The sequence below is a fragment of the Equus quagga genome, chromosome 11 (genome assembly GCF_021613505.1).
Source record: "Equus quagga isolate Etosha38 chromosome 11, UCLA_HA_Equagga_1.0, whole genome shotgun sequence".
Taxonomy (NCBI): domain Eukaryota; kingdom Metazoa; phylum Chordata; class Mammalia; order Perissodactyla; family Equidae; genus Equus; species Equus quagga.
In genome coordinates, this window is record NC_060277.1 from 86582566 (window position 1) to 86608019 (window position 25454).

Here is a 25454-nt window from a genome sequence, read left to right on the forward strand (position 1 = left end):
TGCTGAACTCCAGTCTCAACCTTCTTCACTTCCTCCATTTCATTTTCCACTAATAGTAGGGAAGGCACTAGGTAAACCTTAAACTACTCACAGGATAGGAATAGTCAGATTGGTAAGTGGAGTGCACAAGAATTCTGCTAAGATCCGGTCAAATCTCCAAAATTGTACCAGCCAAAGGGGTTTTGCATCTTAAGGTTAGCAAAAGTGACCAAGGTCAACTCTTTCAAGCAGTTAGAGGTGACATTGGTTCTAATCCTCTAATAGAATCATCGGAAATGGGCCCTGGGTTTGATTTCTACAAGTTGCATGCAGGTCTGTGTTTACCCCCGTATTTCAGGGGAGACCTCAAGGCAAACTGCAATGCAGATGAGCTTGTCAGAACCGGGTCATGAGAAGGGCACCAAAGCAGGAGGCAGCCCACTTTCTATCCATGTGGCTGCCACCAGCCCCGCCCAGGCTCCCCCAAGGAATGGTTCCTCAGCGTTTTCTTACTTAGGAAAGAAAAGGCTTTTAGCAAAAGGAACTTTGCATTGCGATCAATTTTTCACCTTTATTCTACACAAACTCAATAAGTAAATAAATAAAATAAAACTTTCAATGGAGGCATTTCAAACTTCTTTTAGAAGGGATTTAAATTTAAGGTTGCCAGTATCGTTTGTTGTCATTGTCAGTTTTAAAAAATATGTACAGTCGATGTGTTAACTTCAAGATGTAGTACTAAACCCAACAAGCCCATTCCCCACTGCCTTTGTGGAGGGAGCCCCTTCACCACCACCACCCAGCCGTGGGAAATAGACCTGGCTCATGGCCGAGCTGGGGAGGGAACGTGGAAAGGCCTTGCTCCACTTTGATAGCGCCATCCTTGCTCAGAGGCTGACCTCCCTCCCTCTGCCCAGGACATCTGGCACCAGGATTTCTAAATCAGGACCAAAGGCAACAAAGTGTAAACTCCACATTCCATTCCTTCTGTAAGAAAGCCCTGTGAAAGCTCCCTTCTAGGGAAAGAGGAAGGTAGAGGAGTAAAGGGAGCTGCCACTGGGCTGCATGTTTTCAAGGCAAATTCTCCCCTCTTCTCGTGAAAAGAGACTCCGAGAGGAGACTGGTTAGGGTAATGGACCGTGTCCCCAAGTGTGGTCCCTGTACATCCCACTACAAAACAATTCCACTTTTAAATAAGGTTGGGGAATAATGCATATTAATGACTCTTGGAGATTCATGCTGCCTATCGGCAAGTTAAAGAGCCTGAGAAAGCCTACTATAAAGAAACCTGTTCATGTTTAATGCAAGATTTCCAAAAGCTATTTGACCATACAGTCTTTTTTTCTCTTTTTTATGTAACACCTATTAACATCGGTTCTGAGGAATACAAATTGGGAAACGCTGGTTTAACGGAAAATCGTGACCTTTGGTGTCAGCAAATCTAGATTGGAATCACCATCTGATGACTTACTGTGGAGCCCTGGGAAATTTACTTAACCTCTCTGAGTCTCTGTTTTGCCATCTTTAAAAGCAAGCTCATCTTTCCAACCTCATCAGGGCACTGTGAGGATGAAACAAGCGAAGATATTGCTCAGCACCGGATGGGAGTCTGAGACAGGGCAGCTGCCATTTATAAAAATGACACCTTGTGGAGTGGAGGTTGTGAGGCACTTTCCAGGTCCCCCTTCCTGAATAAAGGAAGGACTTGTTTCCCCAGCTGCTGAGAATGCTGCAGAGACAGCTGTCAGCTCTCAGCCCTCTTCAGGAATTGTCTTGGCTGAAGAGAACCACCTGACCCAAGGACAGTCCCATCCTTAGGGCAGCTGTGGAGGGAACATAAGTCTGACTCTTTCACCTGTTTGGGGACCAGTCTGAAGGGCAATCTCAGCTTCAGAGCAGTTGGCTAAGGCATCCCTTGAGAATGTATTGCAGCCTATCTTCTCCTTCTCCCTAAATCCCACTCCCCTGCCTCTCCTCCTCTCCCCTCCCCTCCCCTCCCTTCCCCTCTGCCTCTCCTTCCCTCCACTTGCCTTCCTCCCCTTCTACGGGTATCAATCCAAGAGCACTCCCTAGTAAACCTCCAGCACACAAATTTCCACCTGGGAGTCAGCTTCCTGGGGCTCCAGCCAGCACCACTGTGATTCTAATAACCTACCTGCCAGCAGGACGTTGATGACAGGAAAGAGAGGCATGCACACTTACAGGGCCTCAGCAAGACCTGGATTTAGCTATCTAAATAAGTATGAGTTCCTTAAAGAAATGCATCCCATGCCAGGAAAATGTCCTCCCCATCAATGTCTGACAGGTCCCCTCAGTAACACAGGCTGTGGTATTACTCCTCAAAGTGTGGCCCACCGGCATCTCCTGAGCAGCTTGAAAACAACAGGGCTTGCCAGGCCCAGCCCAGACCGACCGTCTTAGGAGTAGTCTGCGATGATACTGGGAATCAACATTTGTAACAAATCCTCCAAATGAAGCTGACACAGGCCATCCTTGGACCACCCTTGGAGAATCAGTACTGCAAACTTTTTCTGTTTTAGGCACGGCAAGACATATAGTCTCTGACACAACTACTCAACTTTGCCACTGTATCATGAGAGAAGCCACAGAAAATATGCAAGACAAATGAACATAGCTGTATTTCAATAAAACTTTATTTTCAGAAACAGCCAGCAGGCTGGATGTGGCCTAAGGCCACACTTTGCCAATAGCCTCACCCCAGACTCTTGTTATTCAAGGCATGGTCCTGGAATGGCCAACATCACCTTGGACTCTGCTTGAAAATGTTAAATCTCAGGCCGAGTCCCAGAATTATGGAGACAGAATCAGTAATTTGACAAGCTGGTCAAGTGATTTCTAGTACATTTGAGTTTGACAAGCAACGCTATGCAGTGTCTATTGGGACAACTTCACAGATCAATATCACCTTGAACTAATTAGCTGCTCTCTGTTCCGTGATTACAGAGAAGATCGGAACCTAGGCTGTGCAGAATGTGCCACGTAGAGCAGGTCAGCCCCGAGTGTCCCTTTTCTGGGCAAACCAAGTAAATTCTGACTTTCTAACTGGAGGCCAGTGGTTAATTACAATCAAGCTGAGACAAGGAGAGAGGCGAAGAAAAAAAACACCTTCTTATCTTTGGAGGGAAGTAGAATGGAAGAGACCATCTTGATTGCCAAGCACCAGAGCTTATCTTCCGGATTCATGCCGTGCTGTTTTTCTACTAGAGACTTTGCAATATTGCATTAGTCAAATGATTCTGCAACATCATTTAAATGACACAAAATGTCTGCTTGTGTCTGAGCATGATTCTGAGGGTGGAATTGTGCCTGCCCATCTGTTTCTCTGAAGAATAAATCCAGAATTAATTCTATTAGAAACAACAGGCCCATTTTGGCAGAACAAACCTGATAAGTGGATATAAAAAGCCTGTGTGCCAGAAGAACTGTCCTCATGAGGGACATCACCAACACAAGGGCAGATACATCTTATCCTCCCCTCCACCCATGCCCTGACAAAAGCTCAGAGATGCTTTCTTGGCTGGACTTAACCACTCCATCTGCTAAAGCAGCGTTTGGCAAACTTTTTCTGAAAAGGGCCAGATAGTAAATATTTTAGCCTTTGTCAGCTATAAGGTCTCTGTTACAACCACTCAACTCTGCATTGTAGCATAATAGCAGCCATAGACAACACGTAAGGGAATGGAGGGCAGGGCATGCTTGTTTCATAAAACTATATTTACAAAAAAGCGGGCAGTGAGCTGGGTCTGACCTCCGGATTTTAGTTTGCCGGCTCTCAAGTCTAGTCTAGACCACTGCTTCTCAAAGTTTAATGTGCATAGGAATCACCAGAGTATCTTGTTAAAATGCAAACTCTGTTTCAAGAAGTGGGGCCCAGATTCTACATTTTTAACCAGCTCTCACATGAGGGTGAAGGTAGTGGTTGAGCACCATGCTTTGAGTAGCAAGGATTGAGTTTAGACCAGTAATTCTCAGCCTTGGTTGTTCCCTGAAATTACCTGGAGAGCTTTAAAAATATGATAACTAAGCAGGATGACCAGGAGCCTGGTTCTACGCTCACCCCCTGAAATTCTGATTTCACTAATCTGGGTTGTGACCTGACCAGCAGGATTTTTTAAAGTTCCCCCAGTAATTCTGATATGCAGCTAAAATTAAAAATAATTGTCAGGATAGAATTTAAAAGGTGGGGCGTTCATGTCAACTGTCTTGTAGTGGAAGAGACATTCAACCAGCAAACACTTTCTGAGCATTTAAGCACGTCCCAGGGGAAGGTCATCTGCTAAATGCAGGAAGTGGAAGTGGAGTGAAGGACTTGAAGAGAATAGTGAAAATTCAGAACAGCTTCTAAGAACAGTAGGAGAAGATGCAGAGCTTGGAACAAATGGATTTCCCAGCGCTATAATAGGCCAGTTGCAGCTAGAGATATTTCTCAAGTGAATAAAAGGAAGACTTTGCTGACAGTAAAACTGTCCAACATTGTCATGGGCTCCCATCAGAAATGGTGAACTCTCAGTCACTAGGCGATTTCAAAACCACTTGTGAAATCAGCATTTCTCATGCACAAAACTTATGTAGAAAGGACAGCAAAGCGGAGCATTACTAGTAATTTTGACTAGTAATAGACTGCCAACCTTTGCAAATGAATGACTTTGAAAACACACTTTAGAATACAATCAAATCTGTCTCTGTAATCACTTCCCTCTTAATTATTTGCATTATTGATTCACTCTGAGTTGAAGAAAAAGGTGTGGCACAAAGCTCGCCAGGAATTTCGCACAACCCACAAACCGTCTTATCTCATCTGCACAGGTGATGTATCTTACATGTGAGCATTATCCATCAAGTGTGGGGTAGTGGAAAAAAGGGCTGTGAACTGCTGAGACAGATGGAACATGGTAGTGGGGGGATCCAAGAAATGAATTCGGAGTGGAGATGTTGAAACAAATAGCAGTTAAAAGTCCTTCCCACTCTGATACTCAGTGATTCTAAGAAAGCATCTGTGGTTCTGTTTGTTCTTTTGGTTTGAAAGTAAAAGCTTCATGGAAAAGGGAGGATGAGTCACTACATAAATTATTCAGGGCTTGAAGTCCTTTAGAGAATTGCGCTCTGGTCTTTGATTGAGGCAGGAATCTTCTCCCATATCCAAAGTCTGGGTCAAGGCTGCGTTTTTGATCTCTCAGATGCAGAGAAAGGCCACACATAGCTAACTAAGCCATAGGTAGGCTTCCTCCATCTCATATCTTTATGATTATTGAAAGCATCACCTTGTGCATAGCTTGTAATAAATTATTTTCCTTAAAGCCAGATAGGTGTTGCTGCAAATGGACTTCATAGATAGCAGGAGATAGTGTGACATAGCAGTATGCCTGGGCTCAGGTATCACTTTCCAGGTGCTGACCTTAGATAGGCTGCTTTCTGCTCAGTGCCAGCCTCTTCATCAGTAAAAGGAGGATAATGATGCCTCCCTCAGAGGGCTATTACGAGGACAAAATACATATTGAGTGCTTAGATTAGCACCTGGCAGGTACAAAGGTGAACACTCAGGCTATGTTGGTTGCTATATAATTCCTGCCTTCTAGGAACTGGGAGAAAAATACACTTAAATGGACATACATTTACAACACATGCAGCCAACAAAATAAGAACATGAAACAAAAACAAAATTATTCTTCTCTTTTATAGGTTCTACTTTGTTGTAAAATTAAGCACCAACTCTTTAGCTTGGCATCAAAGTCTTGTATGATCTGATGCCAACATTTCTACACATAACACATTCTTTCCGATTAAGTAAATAACCTATACTCTAAATAAACCAGACCACGCTAACTGTGATCCCAATGGGCTCTATGCTTTCCCATCTCTGAAAATTTACTCATGATATTTACTCAACCTGTATGTAATATACTCTTTACTCACCTTTGCTGGTCAGTCTCTATCCATCCTTCACTGTCCAGGCTGAATGACTTTTTCCATCAAGACTTTCTTTAAAACGCCAGCAGACAGGAGCCAGGCCAGTGGTGTAGTGGTTAAGTTCGGGGGCTCCACTTTGGCAGTCTGGGGTTCACCAGTTTGGATCCGGGCACGGACCTGCACACCTCTTGTCAAGCCATGCTGTGGTGGAGTCCCACATACAAAATAGAAGAGGATTGGCACAGATCTTAGCTCAGGGACAATCTTCCTCACGCAAAAAGAGGAAGATTGGCAACAGATGTGAGCTGAGGACTGATCTTCCTCACAAAAAATAACAGCAGACAGAATGTATCTATTCCTCTCTGTGGTATCTTAAGACTTCATGCCTCCAATACCATATTTATCATACTCTCCCTTGGTTTAGGGTTATTTTGTGAAGCCCATCAGATTTTCAGTGGCTTGAAAAACAGAAATTACTCCTTATATCCCATTCTTTGACCAGGTGCCACCATCACCACCTTTGCAATATGCACAGTGCAAGCCATAGTAACTTATACACTGTAGGCATTTGACAAATGTGGGCTGGGTCTGTGAATCTCTGGGATGTAGGAAAGTATATAATCAGAATGGAGATTGGGAAGAATTTCCTATCTACCCAAGTGGGGCAAGAAAGAGCAGATGACTATAACTCAGGGACTGCAAGTACTTATTAAAATTGGATATCTAATATCTGAGAACAAATTCTCACAAACACTTAGTATTAAGCATCTTTTAGGTGCTAGCCATACTCATCCCCCCTTCTAAAAGCACTGCCTCCCACTCACAGCCCCTGAGGAAGTGGTGCATAAGTCACCTGTTTGTTCCACCACAGCTCACACTCTAGCCTGAGTTGACTGAATCAGGGCAGCCAATTCACAGAAAGCCTAGTTACCTATGGCCTCATGACACAAATCTAGCTCAGCCAATGGCTCTCTCCACTGAGAATTTCTAATCAGGACTTGGAAGTACTCAAATAGGAACTGTAAACATCAGAATTGCTGTAATAACAATAACAACAACACAGCTGTATTTATTGTGCTTGTACTATGTGCCATCACTGTGCTGAGTATTTGAGGTCATTATCTTATTTACTCCTCACAATATCCTATGAGGTTGAGGCTGATATTAGCTTCATTTTATAGATGAGGAAACTGGAACACAGAGAAGGTAAGTGGGAAATCGGGAGTCAATCTCAAGGATTCTGTCTCTAGAGTCTGTGCCCTTAACCTCTGTGCTGAAATGTTTGTTTCCCCTGGGCAGGGCAGGGCAGGGCAGGAAGAAATGTCCTGACGACTCAGAGATGGGGCACCCCTTTGAAGGTCAGGGACAAGTCAAGGAGTAAGCAGAGGAAGTCAGACTACAGAGGAAAAAAACAACAGGAGGAGAAGCAAAGAGAGAAACGTAAATGAAAGATTACACAGCCACAGAAAGACCCCATTTCCTGTCAGCTGTAAAATTCCCAGGGGCTTGGCAATATTGCGTTTCCTGCCTTTGGATTCTGTGAACTCAACTGTTTATGATACACTGACCTTTGTGTGAGCTAAATTGAGAGAGGCTTCTTTGCAATGAAAAGAACTTGCGTGCACTTGTTCGAAGCCTGTGTTTCCATACTGAAGCTGCAGCCTGTGGACCCAGAAGTCACACTCATTGCAAGGTCCTCAACTCAGCTCAGCTCCAACTTTGCAGACCCTCTTGCTCAGGAATGAATACCTTACTCAGAGTCAGAGGACCTTGTCGGAGTTCTAGTTCTGCCATCTTATTAACTGTACGACCTCAAACTGGTCCTTGATGTGTTTGAACCTCAACAGTTTCCTTTATAAAATGGGTGTAGGGGAGAGGACAGCAAATAACAAACCATTTTTCCTGCCTCCTACCTCCAGCCAAGAATTGTGGCTGCAGCTTAACTAAGACAGAGGATGTGAAAAGACTGTGCAAATACAGGGCATTTTTTTTAAGCTTAGCATTCCTTAGGACTTGTGTGTAAACCATGGGTTTTATCAGTGGTGCTGGGCCAATCAGTAAAGAGAAAGGTAATGTTATCGCCATGGCATTTCCCTCACGCGTGTCTCTGTTTACAAAGTCATGGGTATTGGCAGAAAATACTCATGTTTCTTTGTTCTCGCTAATGAGCCAACTCTGGAAGCACCAGACTCTTTATCAGTAAGACCAATCTATTTTTCCAGGGCCCTATTTACTCATCAGCAGAAACACTCTCTTGGGTCAGTTCTCTGTAGTATTGGCTCTGAGTTTTCCCAAGTTTCTCTGCCTCACCAAATGTTACCTTCTCTGCCAGCTTGGGCCTACATGTCCTTCTCCCCAACCCCCAACAAGTTTGTGATTCCAGGGGACCCTGAATTGACTGTAGAGAAAATTACATGGCAACAAAGAGATGGGCCAGATAGATATCAGCTTGAGAGTCTAGTCAACTGTGATTCTCTGATAGCGTTCTTTACAAGACAACAGAGGGTTTTAAATTTAGTTTAATTTTTTATGGTTTGTTTTATAAATGAACCATGCCTCCTTCATCAATATTACTTTGTGGGGTTTTCCCAACTTCAAAAAGGTTTAGTGTCTCTTCAAAACCACAAAACTCACTAAATCAGTCTTCCTGTCTTGTTACTCATACAGACATGATCAAAATTTCCTACAAAGAAATTATGAAATAGTTGATGCTTGCTTTACTGAGTTATAGAGTGAGAAGGACCCTGGGAAGGAGAAGCCCTGAGATAGGGTTGCCAGTGTGGGGGATCAGAACTGGCCATCCCAAAATCTGTCTCTTTGCCTTGCCTTGATTATTTTTAAGAACAAAAGACTCTGAAAGAAACTTTGACATTCCCCCTAACTGCCTAAAAGAAATTTAAGATAAAAGGCCTATCCCATAGATAACACTGGGTATTGGTAGACTGGGAGGGTCCTTGCTAAGCCCATCCTTATCAAAGTTCTGTCTACCGAACATTTGCTTTTCCATTTCCATGTGAATTGCCTTCCTCCCCTTGGAAATCCCAAGCCAGTACCCCCAACACTTTTCTTTGTCTTTAGCTGAAGATGCTATTTAAGCTGGCAGCTTGGCCATTTTGTTGAGTTACCCAGTTTCCTGGGTTTCTCCCACGTATACATGTTCTAAAGCATTGTTCGATTTTCTCCTGTTATTCTGTCTCATGTCAGTTTAATTCGTAGCCCAACCAGAAGGACCCAGAGGGGAGAGGATTTGTCTTCCTCCCCTATACCAGATAAAATATAGAATGCTGAGTTAAATTTGAATTTCAGATGAATAAAGAATAAACAATCATTACTTCATGGGACAGACTTATAGCAAAAAGTTATTTGTTGTTAACTGAAATTCAAATTTAAATGGGTGTCCTGCATTTTTATTTGCTAAATCTGGCAACTCTACCCAACTTTGACTCTTACAACAGATAAAATTTATATTCTCTGGATCTCTAGAATCCTCTGCAAAATGAGAAGGCTGAACAAGATCAACCCTAACGCTTTCTGCAGCTCAATAATTATGTAATTCTGTGACTCAAATACTAATAAACTACAAATGTGATATTGGGTGAGTTATGCAATCTCCAGGAGGATTAATTTCCTCAACTTCAAAATAAGGATGATAAAGCCAAAGTCACAGAAGTGTTAGATGAATGTTCTGGCTCACGCCTTTTTCAAAGAGAGACAAAGCCAGACATTACAGTCATGCACCAAGTAACAACGTTTCAGTCCACGAAGGACAATATATACGACAGTGGTCCCATGAGATTAGTACCATATAGCCTAGGTGTGTAGTAGGCTATACCATCTAGGTTTGTGTACGTACACTCTATGATATTCTCGCAACGACAAAACTGCCTAACGATGCATTTTTCAGAAGGTAGCACCGTCATTAAGTGATGCACATTGTAGTTCAAGTACTGAAAAAAGATTTTATTGAGTAACTATTGACAGTAGAGGAAAGAGCTGAGCCCCATTCCAATTTGTGCAGAGGTGATTGGGCATTTAAAGGGAGAAGGAGGGAGTAGGGGTGAGTGGGGACTTAAGCAGAGTCAGGGAAGTGAAAAATCACAGGGGGTTGGTTAGCATAAATGCCTTTAAGCCAGCTGTGTCTGCTAGCTGGTAATTACTGAAGCAAGGATTCTATCTTCCCACAGAGACTGGGAGACAGCGGCCCTATCCTTGCTGATGATTACATTTCAAAGGAATTGCTTTAAGGAAAGACACTCCTGAGTTGTAGGAGACACATATACATCTCAAAGGGACAGAGGAAGGATTTACGATTGTTAAGTATTTTTTAGTAAATGCTCTAAGAAAGGGAGGTCAGGGGCCTATTGTCAGGTATTGGCTAGAACAAACAGTCAATTATTTTGACAACCCTGAGCTCTTCCAACAGGAACTCAAAGGGGGCTGGGTCATCCCAGGGACAGACCTTAGGCTACTTAGAAGTCCTACAAATGTGATACTGCAAGGTTGGTCAAGTCTCTTAGTTGGGGGGGGTTTGGATGGAATCCTTTGGTGCCCAGACTTCTTTTGCCGTTCTCATCTTCAAAAGTGCCTGGCATAGGAACGTGTCCGTAACAAATAATCAGTCATTTATTCACTCAAAATACTATGAGATCCTTCATAATCCAACGGTATCCAACCAGAATTTTTTTACAACTTGTGCGTGAAGAAAGGGCTCTTCATGCAAAATTTTAGTGTTAAAAAAACTAATAGAAAACTTGCTTAAAATATCATTGTCTTAGGAAAGTGTTGGCAAGCAACAGACATACTGCTTTAAAATGAATCTTATTTTTTCATTAAGGCATCTCTCAAGACTTGTCGTCAATGTTTTTGTTGACATGGAGTTGATGATCTACAGGCACAAAATACACATATTAAATCACTCTAGAATTTGTACCGTACATTTGCTCTCAGCTTGCCCTCCCTTCATTTAGTCCAAAATAAAAAGATTTCTCCATTTCTGAATAGGTCAGGATACCGTTTTGATTTAATTATATCTATACTGCAGCAGATCTGAGCTGGGTCTGGGGAAGAGCATATGTCCTATTTTTGTCTCTCTTTCCTCATTAGATTTCTATTTTTAAATGGCACTGAATTTTGAGTTTAGCGTGATACTCACAGAAGCAGTCATGGATGGAACTGTACTCCTCCTTGAGTTTTCACAGATTTAGGCTTTGTATAAAGAACCCATTCATCCTTCTCCACTCCCGCTGACATCACCTTTGTTCTGACCTTCATCACTTCTTGCTGGGATTATTCTAATCGTGTTTACTGATCACTCTACTTCCAGCTCCACTCACAGTATCCGTTAGAATAACCTGCATGCGACAGAAGCCCCAAATTAGAATAGTATAAATGAAATACAAATTTATTTCTCTCACACTTAAATGTCTGATTGGTATGGAGGCTCTACACCAACAGGGCCCAGGCTCCTTCCATCTTACTGCTCTGCTATGCCACATAATCCAAATGCCTCTCTTCTGTGTCTGCATTTCAGCCTGTGAAGAAAGGGGAAAGGAAGAAGAGGATGGCCCAGCTTAACTTTAAGGCATAACCCAGAAATTGCACTTCACTCACGTCCCATTGCCCAGAACTTAGTCATATGGCTCACACTTAGCTATAAGGCAAGCTGGAAAATGTGGTCTCTACTCCAGGCAGCTATGTCCCCAGCTTAAAAATTGGGGTTTCTATTAAGACAGATAAAGAGAAGAAGGTGCTGTCCAATATGGTAGCCACTAACCACATGTGGCTACTTAAATTTAAATATATTAAAATTAAATAAGAGTAAAAGTGCAGCTCCTCAGATTCACTGGCCACGTTGCAAGTGCTCAATAGCATAAGTGGCTAGCCACTATGATAGTGGACTGCACAGACAGAAAACATTTCTATCATCATTGAAAGTTCTACCGGATAAAGCTGATAGAGACAACCAGCAATCTCCTTCACACTCCTCCAATCCATTCATTCTCCATACAAATTTTATCAGAGAGATCTTTCTAAATACAAAACTGATCATCTCGTTTTTGTGTTTAAAGTTTTTCAATGGGTCTCTACTGCTTTCAGTATAAACTCTAAATCTCCTTGGCTTAGCACATCAGTCCTTTGTTCAGTCTGAACACTTCTTATCCCTTATCTTCATCTACAACACTTCTCCACAAATGCCTTTCACTTGCATCATGTGGAATTGCAGGTCTTCAAACACATCATCCTTTTGCATATGCTGTGGTCTCTCTCCTTTGAATGTCAACTTCTTTATTGCTTATTTACTCTCTCTCATCTAATCACTGGGTACTAAGACCCAATATCGTCTCCTCTTAAAAGTCCCTCTTCCCCACCTGGCCTCACTATCATTAGAGATTCTTATTATGTGCGACTAAAGCATCAAGAACAATACTCCATCATAGCATTTAACACACTTAACAGTGATTTATGGTCAATTGTTTTTTTTTCCCACCACCTGGAGTTTCCTTGAAGATAGGGCACTCATTCAACTTTGTGGCTGGGACCTGCACGCTCATTAGACTTGCCATAAATGTTCATTGAATAAATGTGTGATAAATAAAAATAATAAATTATTAGTTCTTTTCAATTCCTTCCCTTTCTGTATCTTTTAAAGAAGGTAGATCTCCATGAAGACCCTTTGTTTTGCTCAGCAGAGTGATTCTTGGGGATGCAAATGATAGAAGCCAAAAGAGAAAGACTAAATTTTTTTGCACGAGAAAATATACAAACAGACTTTCTAGAGGTGGAAAGTTTTCTCCATTGGTATGGAGAAAATATGTTAGTGGGAAAATAGGATTGTTTGGGAGAAAAAGAAATGGCGGCTCCCAAAGGATGTAGAACTTTGGAGACACAGAAATGTTTAAGGGTGATGCACAGTGTAATTCCCTTTTCCATATTCACAGGAATTTTAGTAACAATTGACATTACTTGTCTTGGCTTTTAGAGAATCACTTAGGTTTGCATTTCTTCCAATTAGAAGAAATCTGTACAGCAGGTGCAAGGGCTTGTCCAAGGAGGCCCAGTTGCATTCGGTTTACAAATAAATGAAAGACGTTAGGCCTGGACATCTATAATAGCAGGGGAAGTTTCAGAGCAGCATCTTTCAGCGTGTGCAAGTTTAAAAATGTTCATCAGTATTCACACCAACATATTCTGCTTTTCTCTCTTCAAGAGAAGTTACACTTCATCTTTGTCAGCACTTCCTATTTATCATGAGCAAATAAAATAGCTGAGACCACATAAGGCATCAAGAACCTCTCCGAATCTTTTCAGTTCCTGGTTGACTTTGGTAGAATAAAAGATGTCACAGGTTGACTACCCTCACTGAGTTCCTATTGCCCAAGCCCAAGTAAACAAAAAGCATGAAAATAAATGCCAAGTGACCCCAATTAAGGGGGAATCTGCATTTTGTTAAATATAATTCTTTATTCTTTTTGACTGAATCAAAAGCATAGACATGAGTTTCACACAGATGACTATGAAAGTCCCTAGTGTGATCTTGTGGCCTCTGAGTCACATTATGAGAACCACTGCCATCAACTCTTGTTTTGTTCCTATGTTGGTCTTTTGGGGTCCGCTTTGTACTCACTGGCATTCCCATCCTTATTCTCATCACCTCTCAAACCTGCTTTGGAAGAAACAGCTGCAGCAATCCTGACTCTGTACTCAGCAGGGACTTTAAAAACAACATGAGGCAGTCAGAGTGTTCTACACTCAAATAATGTTCTTTTTGAAGAAGTGAGTGTTGGTCACTGTGCGAAACAACCACAACAGCCAGCACAATGTCGTTTATCGATTGTTCACTGAGAATAGAACACGGTTGGCCACAGTGAGTAATGATACACAGTCGTATACCGTGATGAGGCATGGAGGGAAAAAGCATTTGTCTTGGAGACAGGAAACCTGGGCTCAAATCTTGACTTTTTCATTTATACTTACAAATTTAAGTAACTCACAAAACCCCTCTAAGCTTTCACGTCTTTATCTATAAAATAGATATGATATTATCTAGCTCACAGGATGGTTTTAAGGATAAAATGAGCTAATAGGCATAAAAGTTCCAGGAGCAAGTTAAGCACTCAAAAAGTTGAATCTGTGTAACCATCGTATATCCCCCACCCATGTGGTCCAGTCTCTGAAAGAAATCACTTTCAAATAAATACAATCAAACAGCCAAGAATTAAAAAAAAGGGACTCTCAACTTTAGTTGTTGGAAAATACTAGAGTATCCAACTCATAGTCTTAGCAGAACTTCTCACAGTCCCTTTCCTGTTCTTCTCATGTTCCATAATTCTATGAATCCTCTTACTTAGTTAAGTCCCTCCCCACCTCACAAAAACCTTTACCAATACCCCCCAGATTATGGCATGTTTTTTCTCCTACTCATCTTCATCATGTAGATCAATATAGCCTATCTACCAAGGCCCTTCCTTTCTCTCAGGATTGCTTTTTCTTCCCATTATTTTCTCCAATTGTTTTCATCATGGAAGTCCAGGAACTGGGCATGAAAGAGACAAATAATCCTCAAATGATGGGTGTCTTAGCCTATTTGGGCTGGTATAACAAAATATCACAGACTGGGAGGCTTATAAACAACAGGAATTTATTTCCCACAGTTCTGGAGACTGGAAGTCCAAGATCAGGGTGCCAGCATGGTCGGGTTCTGGTGAAGGCTCTCTTCCAGGTCGCAGAATGATGACTTCTCCCTGTGTCCTCACATGGTGGACAGGGCCAGAGAGCTCTCATCTCTTTATGAGGGCATTAGTGTCATTCATGAGAGCAGTGGTTAACCTAGTCACCTCCCAAAGGCCCCCTCCTCCTAACACTATCACAGGGAGCATTAGGATTTCAACATGTTAAGGGGAGGCGGGGCACAAACATTCAGACCATAGCATAAGGGAAGGTGGGCAAAAGATTAAGTAGGAAAAGATGGCATTCCTCTTTTTAGGAAAGGGGAAAGGCTGCAAGTATTTACACTTTAAATACTACTTAACTTTGTCATATGTGTAAAGAGACAGATTGAAACCAGTCACAGAAGAAGACCTGCAGTCACAAGTTCAGGCAACCTTCCTGGGGCATCTAGAGTCACAGACTGGAGCAGAGCTGCCACTTTCTGATTGGATGGTCCCGGCCAGAGGACTAGGTACCAGGTGTTTCCTAGTACGGTCAGCATCCTGTCCAGGAACTCTGTGTTCCTCAGCGAGCAGGGCAGGCATTCTCCCAAGAGTCTCCCTTGCAGCTGGTGTCTGCTCCATCACAAATCCTTTCTCTTAGGCACAGGCCATGCCCATGCAAATGTGTCTGCAGTTTTGCAGAAAGACTTAATCTCCGATCTCAGCAAAAATATCACACCTGCTAACTCGAAAACCTGTCTATTTTCTTCCTCTCCTGCAAGACTAATCTCTAAGTAGAATCTTGTACTTCTTCTCTGCAAACAAACTCAAGATTCCTCCTCAGAAACAGATTCAAAGGGACACCACACTAAAAAAAATGTGGCAGGTGTGTGCATAATTAATTCAAAGGCGTTTCTTGTATTTTATTTTTATCTTTTGAGGTTTGCTTTTACTTTTTGGGGGGAGTTTCACCAACAACGAGGCTGATTTAAATTTTCGATCATATTGTTTCAACAAGCCACTTTCAGTTAATATTCCTGCATTTCTGTGGAAGAGACCGCTGTAGGTCAAGGGATTTTATTCTAGCAAGTGAATCTGATTTTTATCTCACTCATTTTTTTTTCTTGGGCAAATTCCATTCACATTGATGTTTCTAAACCTCGGTGGCCTCCCACAAATTTTCCCCATACTGACTACTTCTCATCTTTGTTCAAACCATTCTTCCCATATGAAAGGCTGTGCCAAGTCATGCCTGTCATCTCTTCCAAAATCCATATTGAGACTTCCTTCTTTCCTGCTCTCCTTTCCCTAATTAGCCTCATCACACTCTGACAGCTTATCTCTGCACTTTCCTAAGTCATTGATAGGATGTGACCTGACATCTGTTGGTTCATTGTTTTTTTTAATCCTTCTTATTATTTTTTTAATCTATTTTCATTAGTTATTTCCTTTGTAACCTTCCCTTCCCTCACCAATTCATTAGCCAGGTGGCCCGACAAAGGAGATTAGTAAAGTTTCAATTCATGCTCATTTTTCTGCCTTGGAGTAGAAAGAAAGTTTTTTTAAAGAGATAGATTACTTTAAAACTTAGGCAGAGGCAGTCTGGGGTACTGAAAGGATCTGGGACCGTAACGTGAAACAAAGTTAGGTACAAATCCTAGTTTTGCCTTTGGCAAATTTCTAAACCTCAGCCTCCTTATCGTGAAATGAGTAAGATAACGACTATCTCCTGGCGTTCTTGGGGAAATTAATGAAATAACCCGGAAAGCACCCTGCTAGATGCTGCCACTTGGAAGGTGTTAAAGGAAAGAAACTAGAATTACGGGTGAAAGAATTCTCAGCTTTTCAATGCTCCACTGCACGCAGAGTAAACACTCCTAATAGGCTGGCCTAATGTCTCCTTGAGTCTCCAGTTTGGGGTGTAGGGGGATGGGTGTGAACAGGCTTCCTGGAGGGGAGCACACCTAAATTCCAAGAGTGGTAAGGGAATGGATCAAGAAGTCACCCATCATTCACTTAACTTTGAACCTCTCTTCCAGCAAGCCCTGAGTTTAGGTTTAGCGACAGGAACCTGATTCAAGCCTACTTTCTGGTTTATCTGGAAGCCGTTTGGATAAGAAATAAATAAAAAATAAATTGGAGGACACTATAAAAGGAGCCCTGCAGAGGACACCAGCGTTTGTGGTTCTCATTGAATCTCAGAATTAAAGGATGCCTTAGTGATTTCAACCTCCTCGTCTGACGGACAAGGAAAGGTTTTTAAACCTGCCCTGCAGCCTTGAATAATAGCCTAGGGGTAGTTGGTCCTCGAAATTTTGAAGGAATAAATGAACGGAGGGATGGAGAAATGAACGCTGAAGAATGGATGAATGACACTGAGCCAGGACTAGAAGTCAGACAGGGGTCCTTGTTTGCTGCTATTTCCTTCACAATTGCTTTTGACATTCTTGGCCCATCTCCTCCTTTACAATCGCTCTTCCTCTCTGCCTCTTCTGTTTTCACGTCCCACCTCGACCCCTTCTAGAAGCGCGCCGCCCTTCCCGCTTTCCTGCCCTCCCCCCTCCCCTTCCCCCTCCCCCCTTCCCCCTTCCCCCTTCCTCCTCCCCCCTCCCCTCTGCTGCGAGGCCCCGCCCCCGGACCGGGCCCCCGGGACTGAAAGGCTGCGCTGCTGCCGCGCCGCTCGGGCTGCTGATTGGCTGCCGGGTGCGGTGACGCGCGGGCAGGCGGGAGCACGCAGCCGGGCCGACCGGGAGGGGGTGGAGCCGGCTCCGGGGCGGGGCGCGGGCGCCCGGGGGCGGAGGAGCCGGAGGCGGGAGGCGGGAGGCGGGAGGCGCCGGGGCCGTTTAAGCGGCCTCCCTCCCGCCCCCAGCCGCCGGGTCTGGCCCCGGCCCTGTCCCGACCCCCGGCCTGGCCCACTCCGGCCCTGCCCCGCCGAGCGGCGCGCCGGGCACGCGGGCGGCCTCCGGAGCAGCCCAAGCCCATGAGGGCCGCGCGCCCGGCCGCCGGCGCTGACGAGACGGAGCTCCGGGCCCCCGAGGAGGAGCGGAGGATCAATGCGGTTCAGGAATCGATTCCAGCGGTGAGAGGGATGGCGCCCCCGCCCCGCCGCCGCCGCCGCCGGTGCCGGGAGCGAGTCCCGGCTCCCGCCTCCGCCCGCATGGGTCCCGACTCCTCACCTGGGTCCACCCCTGTGGATCCGGCACCTTGGCTGGGGACCAGTTCCCGGGGGATTCCCCGCCCTGCGGTCCCTGGGCAATCCCCTTCCTCCGAGGACCGGGACCGGGACCTCATGCCTAACCCGGGTCCCCCCTCGCGATCTGCACACCTCCGTTTCCCAGACCCCGGACCTGGAGCCTGCCCTCCTCCCAGGAGATCCCATTGCTCACCCGGCTTCACCCTCCCGACCTCCATCCAGGCAGGGCTCTTGCTTGCTCTGAGGACCCGAACCCCAGCTGCAGGCGTCGCCGCCGGGTCCTCCGACCCTGGCTTTGGCCTCCACCTCTTACCCGCAGCGTGGTGGCTCCCCGAGCGCGCGGAGTCGGGGCCGGGTGGCTGTTGCGCCCTGCAGCGAGATTGTCGTAAAGAAGGGGTGCGGGGCATTTTGGGTGCTTTGTGAACCGCCCTAGCAACAGGGAAACTGAGGCACGCTCCACCGGTTTAGCCTTGCCTGGCCATATCTGGGCCTTGCTGGTTCTCAGGCCTCGGGTCCCAGGGCGGTGCTCTTTGGGGCCCCACGGAGGGGCGAGTTAGCTTTCGGATGGTGCGACCTGCTGTCGAGGTGTCTGGGTTAGGAACCGGGGAATGGAACCGAGGAGGCGCCACCGGAAGGCTGGTCGGCTGCTCTTTCACTGGAGAGCTGGTGGGAACCAGCCTGGAGAGTCACCATGGCCTTAATCCCTACTCCGGGTCTCTGCCATCGAGCAATGGATGGAGTCTGGCCCATGGTTCAGAGAGGAAGCTCTGGGCTTTTTTTTTTTTTTTCCTCATTCTTCTTCGTTTAAGTGGGTGAAAGTTCACCTCTCCTGTGTTTGTAATAACTTGCCATCCCTTTGTCTGAATCAGGCAGCTGTCCCCCCTCCCAGACCTTCACCAGCAGGCTTACTTAGTGTGCAGTGATCGGGAATTTGAAAGAAGCAAAGGAATGCATGAAACCATCTAAAGAGATGATGGTTGAGTCTTTAGGCACTGCCTTTTATTTCGAAAATTTAATGTGCACTTGTTTTCCTATGTGACTCCCTAATCCCTTGTGGACCATTCACCCATTATGCTGGTCTCCTTCCTCTCCCAGTCCCAAAGGGTAAAGGAGTCAAAAATGGTAGGAAGAGTTGTGGTGGACTGTGCCATCAGAAGGGTGACTCTTTGGAAGACTTGGCTTAACTTCTGACTGTTGCTGGTCCCTCAGGGTGTTGAATGCCTGGCTCTGTTCCCCCAGTGGCAACATCTTATCTGTGCTTCTATAGGCAAAAAGGAACCATGATTTGTGGTTTTAGAAAATGAAGTCAGGCATGAAGACTGGAGGAGCTTTTAAGGGAGAAGGTAACATGTGCTGGGGCATGATTGGCAAAGCCCTGCCCTGTGTGGTTTGTTTGATTTGGTTTTGCTTCTCTGCACATGTGTGCGCTTCCTGTTTTCAGAGAACAGTGGCAGTCTTCTGTGAAATTACCTTTCTTATTTCGTTGAGTTAGTATTTCTTTCATATCCTTTGAAATCTTCTCTAGAAAGGAAAAAAGAGCTTGTTTTATTACATGTTGCACAAACATTAAAACAGTGTTAAAAGGAATAAAGAAAAAAAAAAAGACGACTTAGAATCCTACCATCTCAGCCAATTGAACTATCTTCTTTTTGCTGGACACTAATCTATCCGGTCCTTATTAACACAGTTCTAGTGTGATTTTGCGCTCTACTTCATTCATTTAAAAATGAAAAATACAGGCATTGTCTTTTGGTGCAGCATAGACTTTGTAATTTTCTCAGTGGCTGCACGATAACAATGGATATTTAACAGTTATTTTCTTAATGACATCTAGATCTACCCTGATTTTCTTTGAAGATTGAATGATCCCATAACTTCTTGTTTTTCTATTGTAGGCTGGATTGGAAAGATTTTTCTAAGGGTCAATTTGAACTTGGACATAACACCTGTAAATAAAAAATCCTTACAACTTGAAGGACCTACAACTAGAATGTAATACTGGGGGGCTTTGAGGAGAAGAAGAAGAAACAAAGATTGGTAACAGATGCTAGCTCAGGTGCCAATCTTTGAAAAAAGAAAACAAAAGAAATCCTGTCTTTAAAATAAGCCAAAGGAGAAATTTAAAAAAAAAAAAACAAAAAAACAGTCCTGGTTTTCTGTGGTCCACCCATTAAAATGTTGAGAGTGCTATTCTGTGCCTCTTAAAGCCGTGTTCATTATACAGTATTTGAGCATTCAGGATAGTTACAGGTAGGTAAATGACAGAGGAACTGGAGGAAGGGACACACTGTCCTTGAAAACGTGCTCCTTCTCTGATTTATCGGGACTTAATTGAAGAGCGTTTGATTGCAATAAAAACAATTCATTAGGCCATAGTTTGCGGTTATGCGTAAATTACAAGAAAACCTGAACACCTTGCTGGTTTGTTCATAATGGAAACTTGGTGGTCATTGTGGCTTTGAATCAACTTCCAGAGTTCTGCGCTTTCTGTGGAGGACGGCTATAAGGAAACTTAGCCCACTGTCCTAAGTGGAGAGCTTTATGCAGGCATGGCTTCTCAAAAAACTTAGGCTGTGAAAAATCCCACTGAGACACAGAACATATTTTATCTTTCCTGTTTTATTCCTTCCATGCTTGAGTTTCCCCCCCCCACACACAGTCATTCTCTCCTTTTCACATCATCTCTGACTTATTTGAATAACTGCTAACATTTACTGAGTGCCTACCTGGGCCAGGCAGGGTCCGGGTATTTGTCTATTTCTCATCTCATCCTCAACTGTAACCCTGGAAGATGAATTTTATACCCATTTAATAGAAGCAAATAGAGTTAGAGAATTGAAGGGAACTTGCCATAATCACGCACCTAAGAAGGGGCAGGCCTGAGGGTTCAATTTCATGTCCCTCTCCACCACCCATGCTGCCAGTTCACCTCTGTCTCCCTACCCACACCACATCTGTGTGTTCCACCACCCATGCTGCCAGTTCACCTCTGTCTCCCTGCCCACACCACACCTGTGTGTTCAGTGTAGAGGCCTAGGACCCACCGAGCTACCGTATCTTGTTGGTGCATACTCATTTCTCCAGCCTGGCAACCAAAAATCCAAGGAAAAGGATGCTCCTTCCCTCAGCCCCAGCCTCATGACCACTGGTTAGCTTCAAATTGAATATGTGGTAGAGCATCTTATTCTAGAACATCAGGAAGTCTTCCAGGACTGCCTGTTGTCTCGTTTTGCGTGTTCTGAGAGCATTGAATCATAGGCATGGAGTAGTCTCCCTATATATGCCTTCTCCCTTATTTCATAATGAAGCTAAATGTCCCCCACCGCCATTACCACCTCTGGCAATGGACACTCTTCCTGAACATCATGCTCCTTTGTAAAGGAGAGTTAGTTGTAAGGTACTGTGCACAGCTCAGCTTACATTGCCCCAATCAAGTGATGCCAAAGGAGGCCTTGGAATGTTCATGGTCTTGGCCTTTAAGAATTTTCTTTTCATGAGATTCAGGGTTCTTTTGGCTCTAAGACTTCCTTTTTCTCTTTGCTACATGAAGAACCTGCTGAATCCGCAGTGAAACTAATTGATGATGGGATATCAGTTAAGATAAAATAGTGCAGCAGCAGCTGGAATGTCTCTTTCTGTTCATTCCACACTTCTTTATTAAGCTCCAGCAATAGCTGGACATTGTTCTTGGGGTTGGAAATGAAATGGTGGACAAGAGGCCTTCCTGGAATTTACATTACAGTGGGGAAACAAGAAATAAAAAGTAAACAAGTTTAAAAAGTTAGATTACTAATTGTGATAACTCTGGTGGGGTGGGGAGGGCTGAAGTGATACTTTGGGTGGGACAGTCAGGAAACCCTCTGAGGCGGTGACATTTGAACTGAGCTTGACGGGTGAGAAGAGAGCTGAGCGTCCTGGAGAAGAATGTTCTAAGCAGAAATAAACAGCAAATGCAATCGCCGTGGGGCAGACAAGACCTTGGTAGTTTGAGCAGCAGAGAAGAGGTAGTGTGGCTAGAGAAAAAGGCTTGTGGGCCCCGGAGCAGCTGCAGTGTTATCCTAAGAACTTGGGAAGCCAAAGACAAGTTCGAAGCTGGGTTTGGGGTGTGTGATGGGATCTCGTTTTAAGAGACTGTTGGCGGCTGCTCTATAAAGGAGAGTCCGTGTGTGGAGATGTCGATGTCTTGATGTAAGGTAGCGTCTGTGTAACTCTAGAGAGGTGGGCTGATTTGGAATATATTTTGAAGGAAGTGTTGACAATGTTGCATTTGGAGAATGAGGAACACGTAGGAATAAGGACAACTTGCCGGGTTTGAGCTTGGGCCTCTGAGATGTGCTGGTGGGTTGTAGATTTACTTTCTGAAGGCACAGTGCTTTGGGCTAAATTTAAAGTGTGCAGAGGAGTGTCCCCTGTGAGTCCCTATCTCTCCATAGTTTTGGAATTCTGTCATGGTGGGTAGGGCGTAAGGCAGGAAGGGCGTAAGGGCACTGGGCAAGAGAGTGTTGAAAGAGAAAGTGATGAATGAACAAATCCTCCCTAACTAATAGCTTTATGAAGTGTGGTTCCCATACTCAAGACTAAGTCACTTTCTCTCAGCTCTCTAAAGCATGCTGGATACTCTGTTCTAGCACTGGGGGGCAGTTTGGGTTACTCGCCTTAGGGGTGTCTTCCATAAATGGGCGATGTTTGCCATAACACTTGAGAACCATCCTCATTCTTCTTGGAGGAAAGAGAACAGCCTCAGCGTGTGGGAGATAATTTGCATATTACATCTGCTTTTCCATTTAGGTCTTAGGTGATGTGATTTCTTCAGGAGGCTAAATGGAGGCTTGATTGTATGCCGGCAGATCAGAGAGAAATGGAAAAATCGCACTGTAAATTTCCCAGCAGAACAGAGTGCTGTCAGTCCCCTGAGCCCCAGACAGTGATCTGCTTCTAGCATAGATGCTCTTCCTTTTCCTTACTGCCCGAGTCTGGCTCCGTCCATAACGAGAGAGCACCTTAAGTCACCAGGGGTGGGATTTTTTCTCTACAGCTTCTGAGTTTATTTTTAACCTGAGTGATTCCAGGTGGGCAGGGACTAAGCAGTCACAAACATGGCCACCCAGCTGCTTTGCTTTTGGGAGAAAATGTGAAAGTCTATCTCTGTTGCTCTGTAATGGCCTGACTATTTTTAGATTGGGCTGCCAGAGATATAAATTGCTATTTTAGTCTACAGCCTGGTGGTGGGTAGGCAAACCTCGCTTACTGTTCCCTACACAGAGCACTCTCAATTTAATCCACCCGCAACCATCTTGGAGCCTGCCCTTTACCCTTTAAAGTTCCTAATAGGGTATGCTACTTATAGCTCTGTTGTTATGTCTCAGGGTAATGACATGGTAGATCCTTGAATGCTTGGGACGCTTTTAAAGCATCCTTCCCAAGAATATAATTATTTTCTTTTTTACTAATAAGAGCTGTATAGCAACACTCTTGTCCCTTGGGAAATTAGTAAAATTATTTAAAGAATTATCAAGGGAGAAAAGATTTATTTATCTGTGTGTGAGAATAGCTTAGATAAATTCTGAAGCTGTTGACTGCACGTTTCTCTTAAACAGTTTCCCAGCCATCTGTTGAATTCCATTCAATATATGTCTTGCACACTAGTTAGATAGCTAACCTATTGGCAGTTCACGTGGAACATATTCATTGTCCCAAATTCATTGCCCAGTGGAATTTCCACCTGAACTCTCTATATTGGGTTAGTAGAGACTGTCATTTTATTTATTTTTTATTTGCTCTAAGGATAACAGTCTCTTCTTAATTCAGGAAGAAAGTGCTAGTCCTTTGTTAATAAACTGGACACTGTTTAGAACAACTTGACCATGTGTTTTGGCCAATGTTTGACAACCTGGCTCTGCCATTTGGTTCAGCCTGGTACCATTTTTCATCATCTTAATTAATTAGATGTGACGACTCAGAACTCCTTAGTGGCAAATAAGAAAATCCCCCTCTCCCAGTTTAAACTAACTCAAGCAGAAGGATGATTTACCGGACAAAGCCTGTTGACATCTCCCAGGCTCCAAGCACAGGAGCGCAGCTTGAGTGCTGAGCTCTGAATGCTGTCAGGGCTCTTTGACCTCCGTTTGTTTCTCTGTGTCTGCTGCTTTCAGGCAGCTGCTTTTTTATCTTCCCGAGTTTACATCTCCCTTTTTCCCAAGAACAGAGAGGCTAAACCAGAATCCTTCATGAAACATGGCTGGGGTATGGGTTGGGTTTTGGGGGATCCTCACCCACACACTGAAATGGAAGAATGCCATTTGTCTCTTCAGGTCTGATGGTATTGTGCTTTTCACTCTAGGATTGCTGATTGCCGCAAAGTTAGCCCAAAAGGAAGTATGGAATATGGCCATGTGTCTGTATGTGTAACAGGTTTTGGTATTTGGATACATGCACACATTTGTTTGTATATGTGAATTTTATAGCTGAAGTATCAGGTACTAGTCATATATTTGGATTTTGAATCAAACTCTTAATTCAGGAAGAATGCAGGTGAAAATATACCTCTTGTGTAGGTGGCCCAGGGGCAGCCAGGTATCATTTGTTTGAGCTGTCTGGAACAGGTAATGCAGTATAGGGAGACTAGTTGGACAGGCCTGCTAATCATGGGATGTAGGGTTTAAAAATCTACATGTATAAAGCCTTATAAACTTTGAGAGAGAAAATAGAAACCTTTCAAATGCATTGTATCCCTTTTCATTTAATGGCAGTTACCAGCATTTGTAAAATTTTGAAAAATTCCCATGATTTTTTTCCTAAGATTTCAGGTTTGGTCGTGCCCTTTTTTTATCTTTAATTTTTTTTAGTGTTGGGGAGTACCAGTTGAAGGGAGTGGTTTCTGTTTGCTTTTGGTTGGTAGAAGGTTTTTCTTTGGAATAAGCTGAAAGAATATTTCACCCGATAAACTGGGACATTTGCTTTAGGATCATTGCTGCTGACTCAGTTTACACCTGTTTAGTGGCTTTGGTTTTATTCCCATGACTAGGTATTTCCAGCATCGCTTCTTCATTTAGAATAGACAAGACAACCATTGGCAGGCTTCCCCATTGTTCTTCACAGGCTTCAAACTTTTCTCACATGATGTCCTTTTGTTTCCAAAGGTTCATGAACCACCGGGCCCCAGCCAATGGCCGCTACAAACCAACTTGTTACGAACATGCTGCTAACTGTTACACACATGCAGTGAGTGTATTTTTCTGCCTTTTTCTTCTTTCCCAAAGGGCTTTGGTGGGAGGAAGGGGCAATTATCTCTAGTGACCTCAGCCCGAGCAGTTGGATTTACCCATCTCTGTGACCTTACCTACCAGGGTATCACTGCTGGGTCATATCACCAGAAACTCTGTGAGCGTGTCTGACACTCGGTGCTCTGACCCACAGTCAGCTCTGTCCATCCTGGACTTGCTTTCTCTGACAAGATCTTCTTTAAAAAGATAATATCAGTAAGTACCCTAGGTATAGGAAAACCAAAGAAAACTATTTATGATGACTGTCAGCCCTGGAATGAAATGAATCGCCTTTTCAAGACAGTCAGCTGTGCTCATTAGCCAAGGAGAATTCACAGTTTTTTCAAAAGGTGCTGGTTTTACTAGGTGATCCTCTGAAACAGGTAGCCATATCCTCCCCACCCCTCCAGTGGCCAGTGCTTCTCAGAGGAGATACTACTCCAT

General features: G+C 44.0%; 1 protein-coding gene across 3 annotated transcripts in view; it reads left to right on the forward strand.

Annotated features, from left to right (window-relative positions):
• The first annotated feature begins 17364 nt into the window (after window positions 1-17364).
• MMD (monocyte to macrophage differentiation associated) overlaps window positions 17365-25454 on the forward strand; it is a 58614-nt gene continuing 50524 nt past the window's right edge. The window contains exons 1-2 of one of the 3 annotated variants that reach the window (XM_046675881.1): window positions 17365-17634; window positions 24888-24969. In XM_046675881.1, the coding sequence (XP_046531837.1) occupies window positions 17609-17634; window positions 24888-24969 (108 nt within the window). In that variant the 5' untranslated portion in view covers window positions 17365-17608. The remainder of the gene's footprint in view (window positions 17635-24887; window positions 24970-25454) is intronic. The other 2 variants (XM_046675879.1, XM_046675878.1) reach the window with 2 other exon arrangements.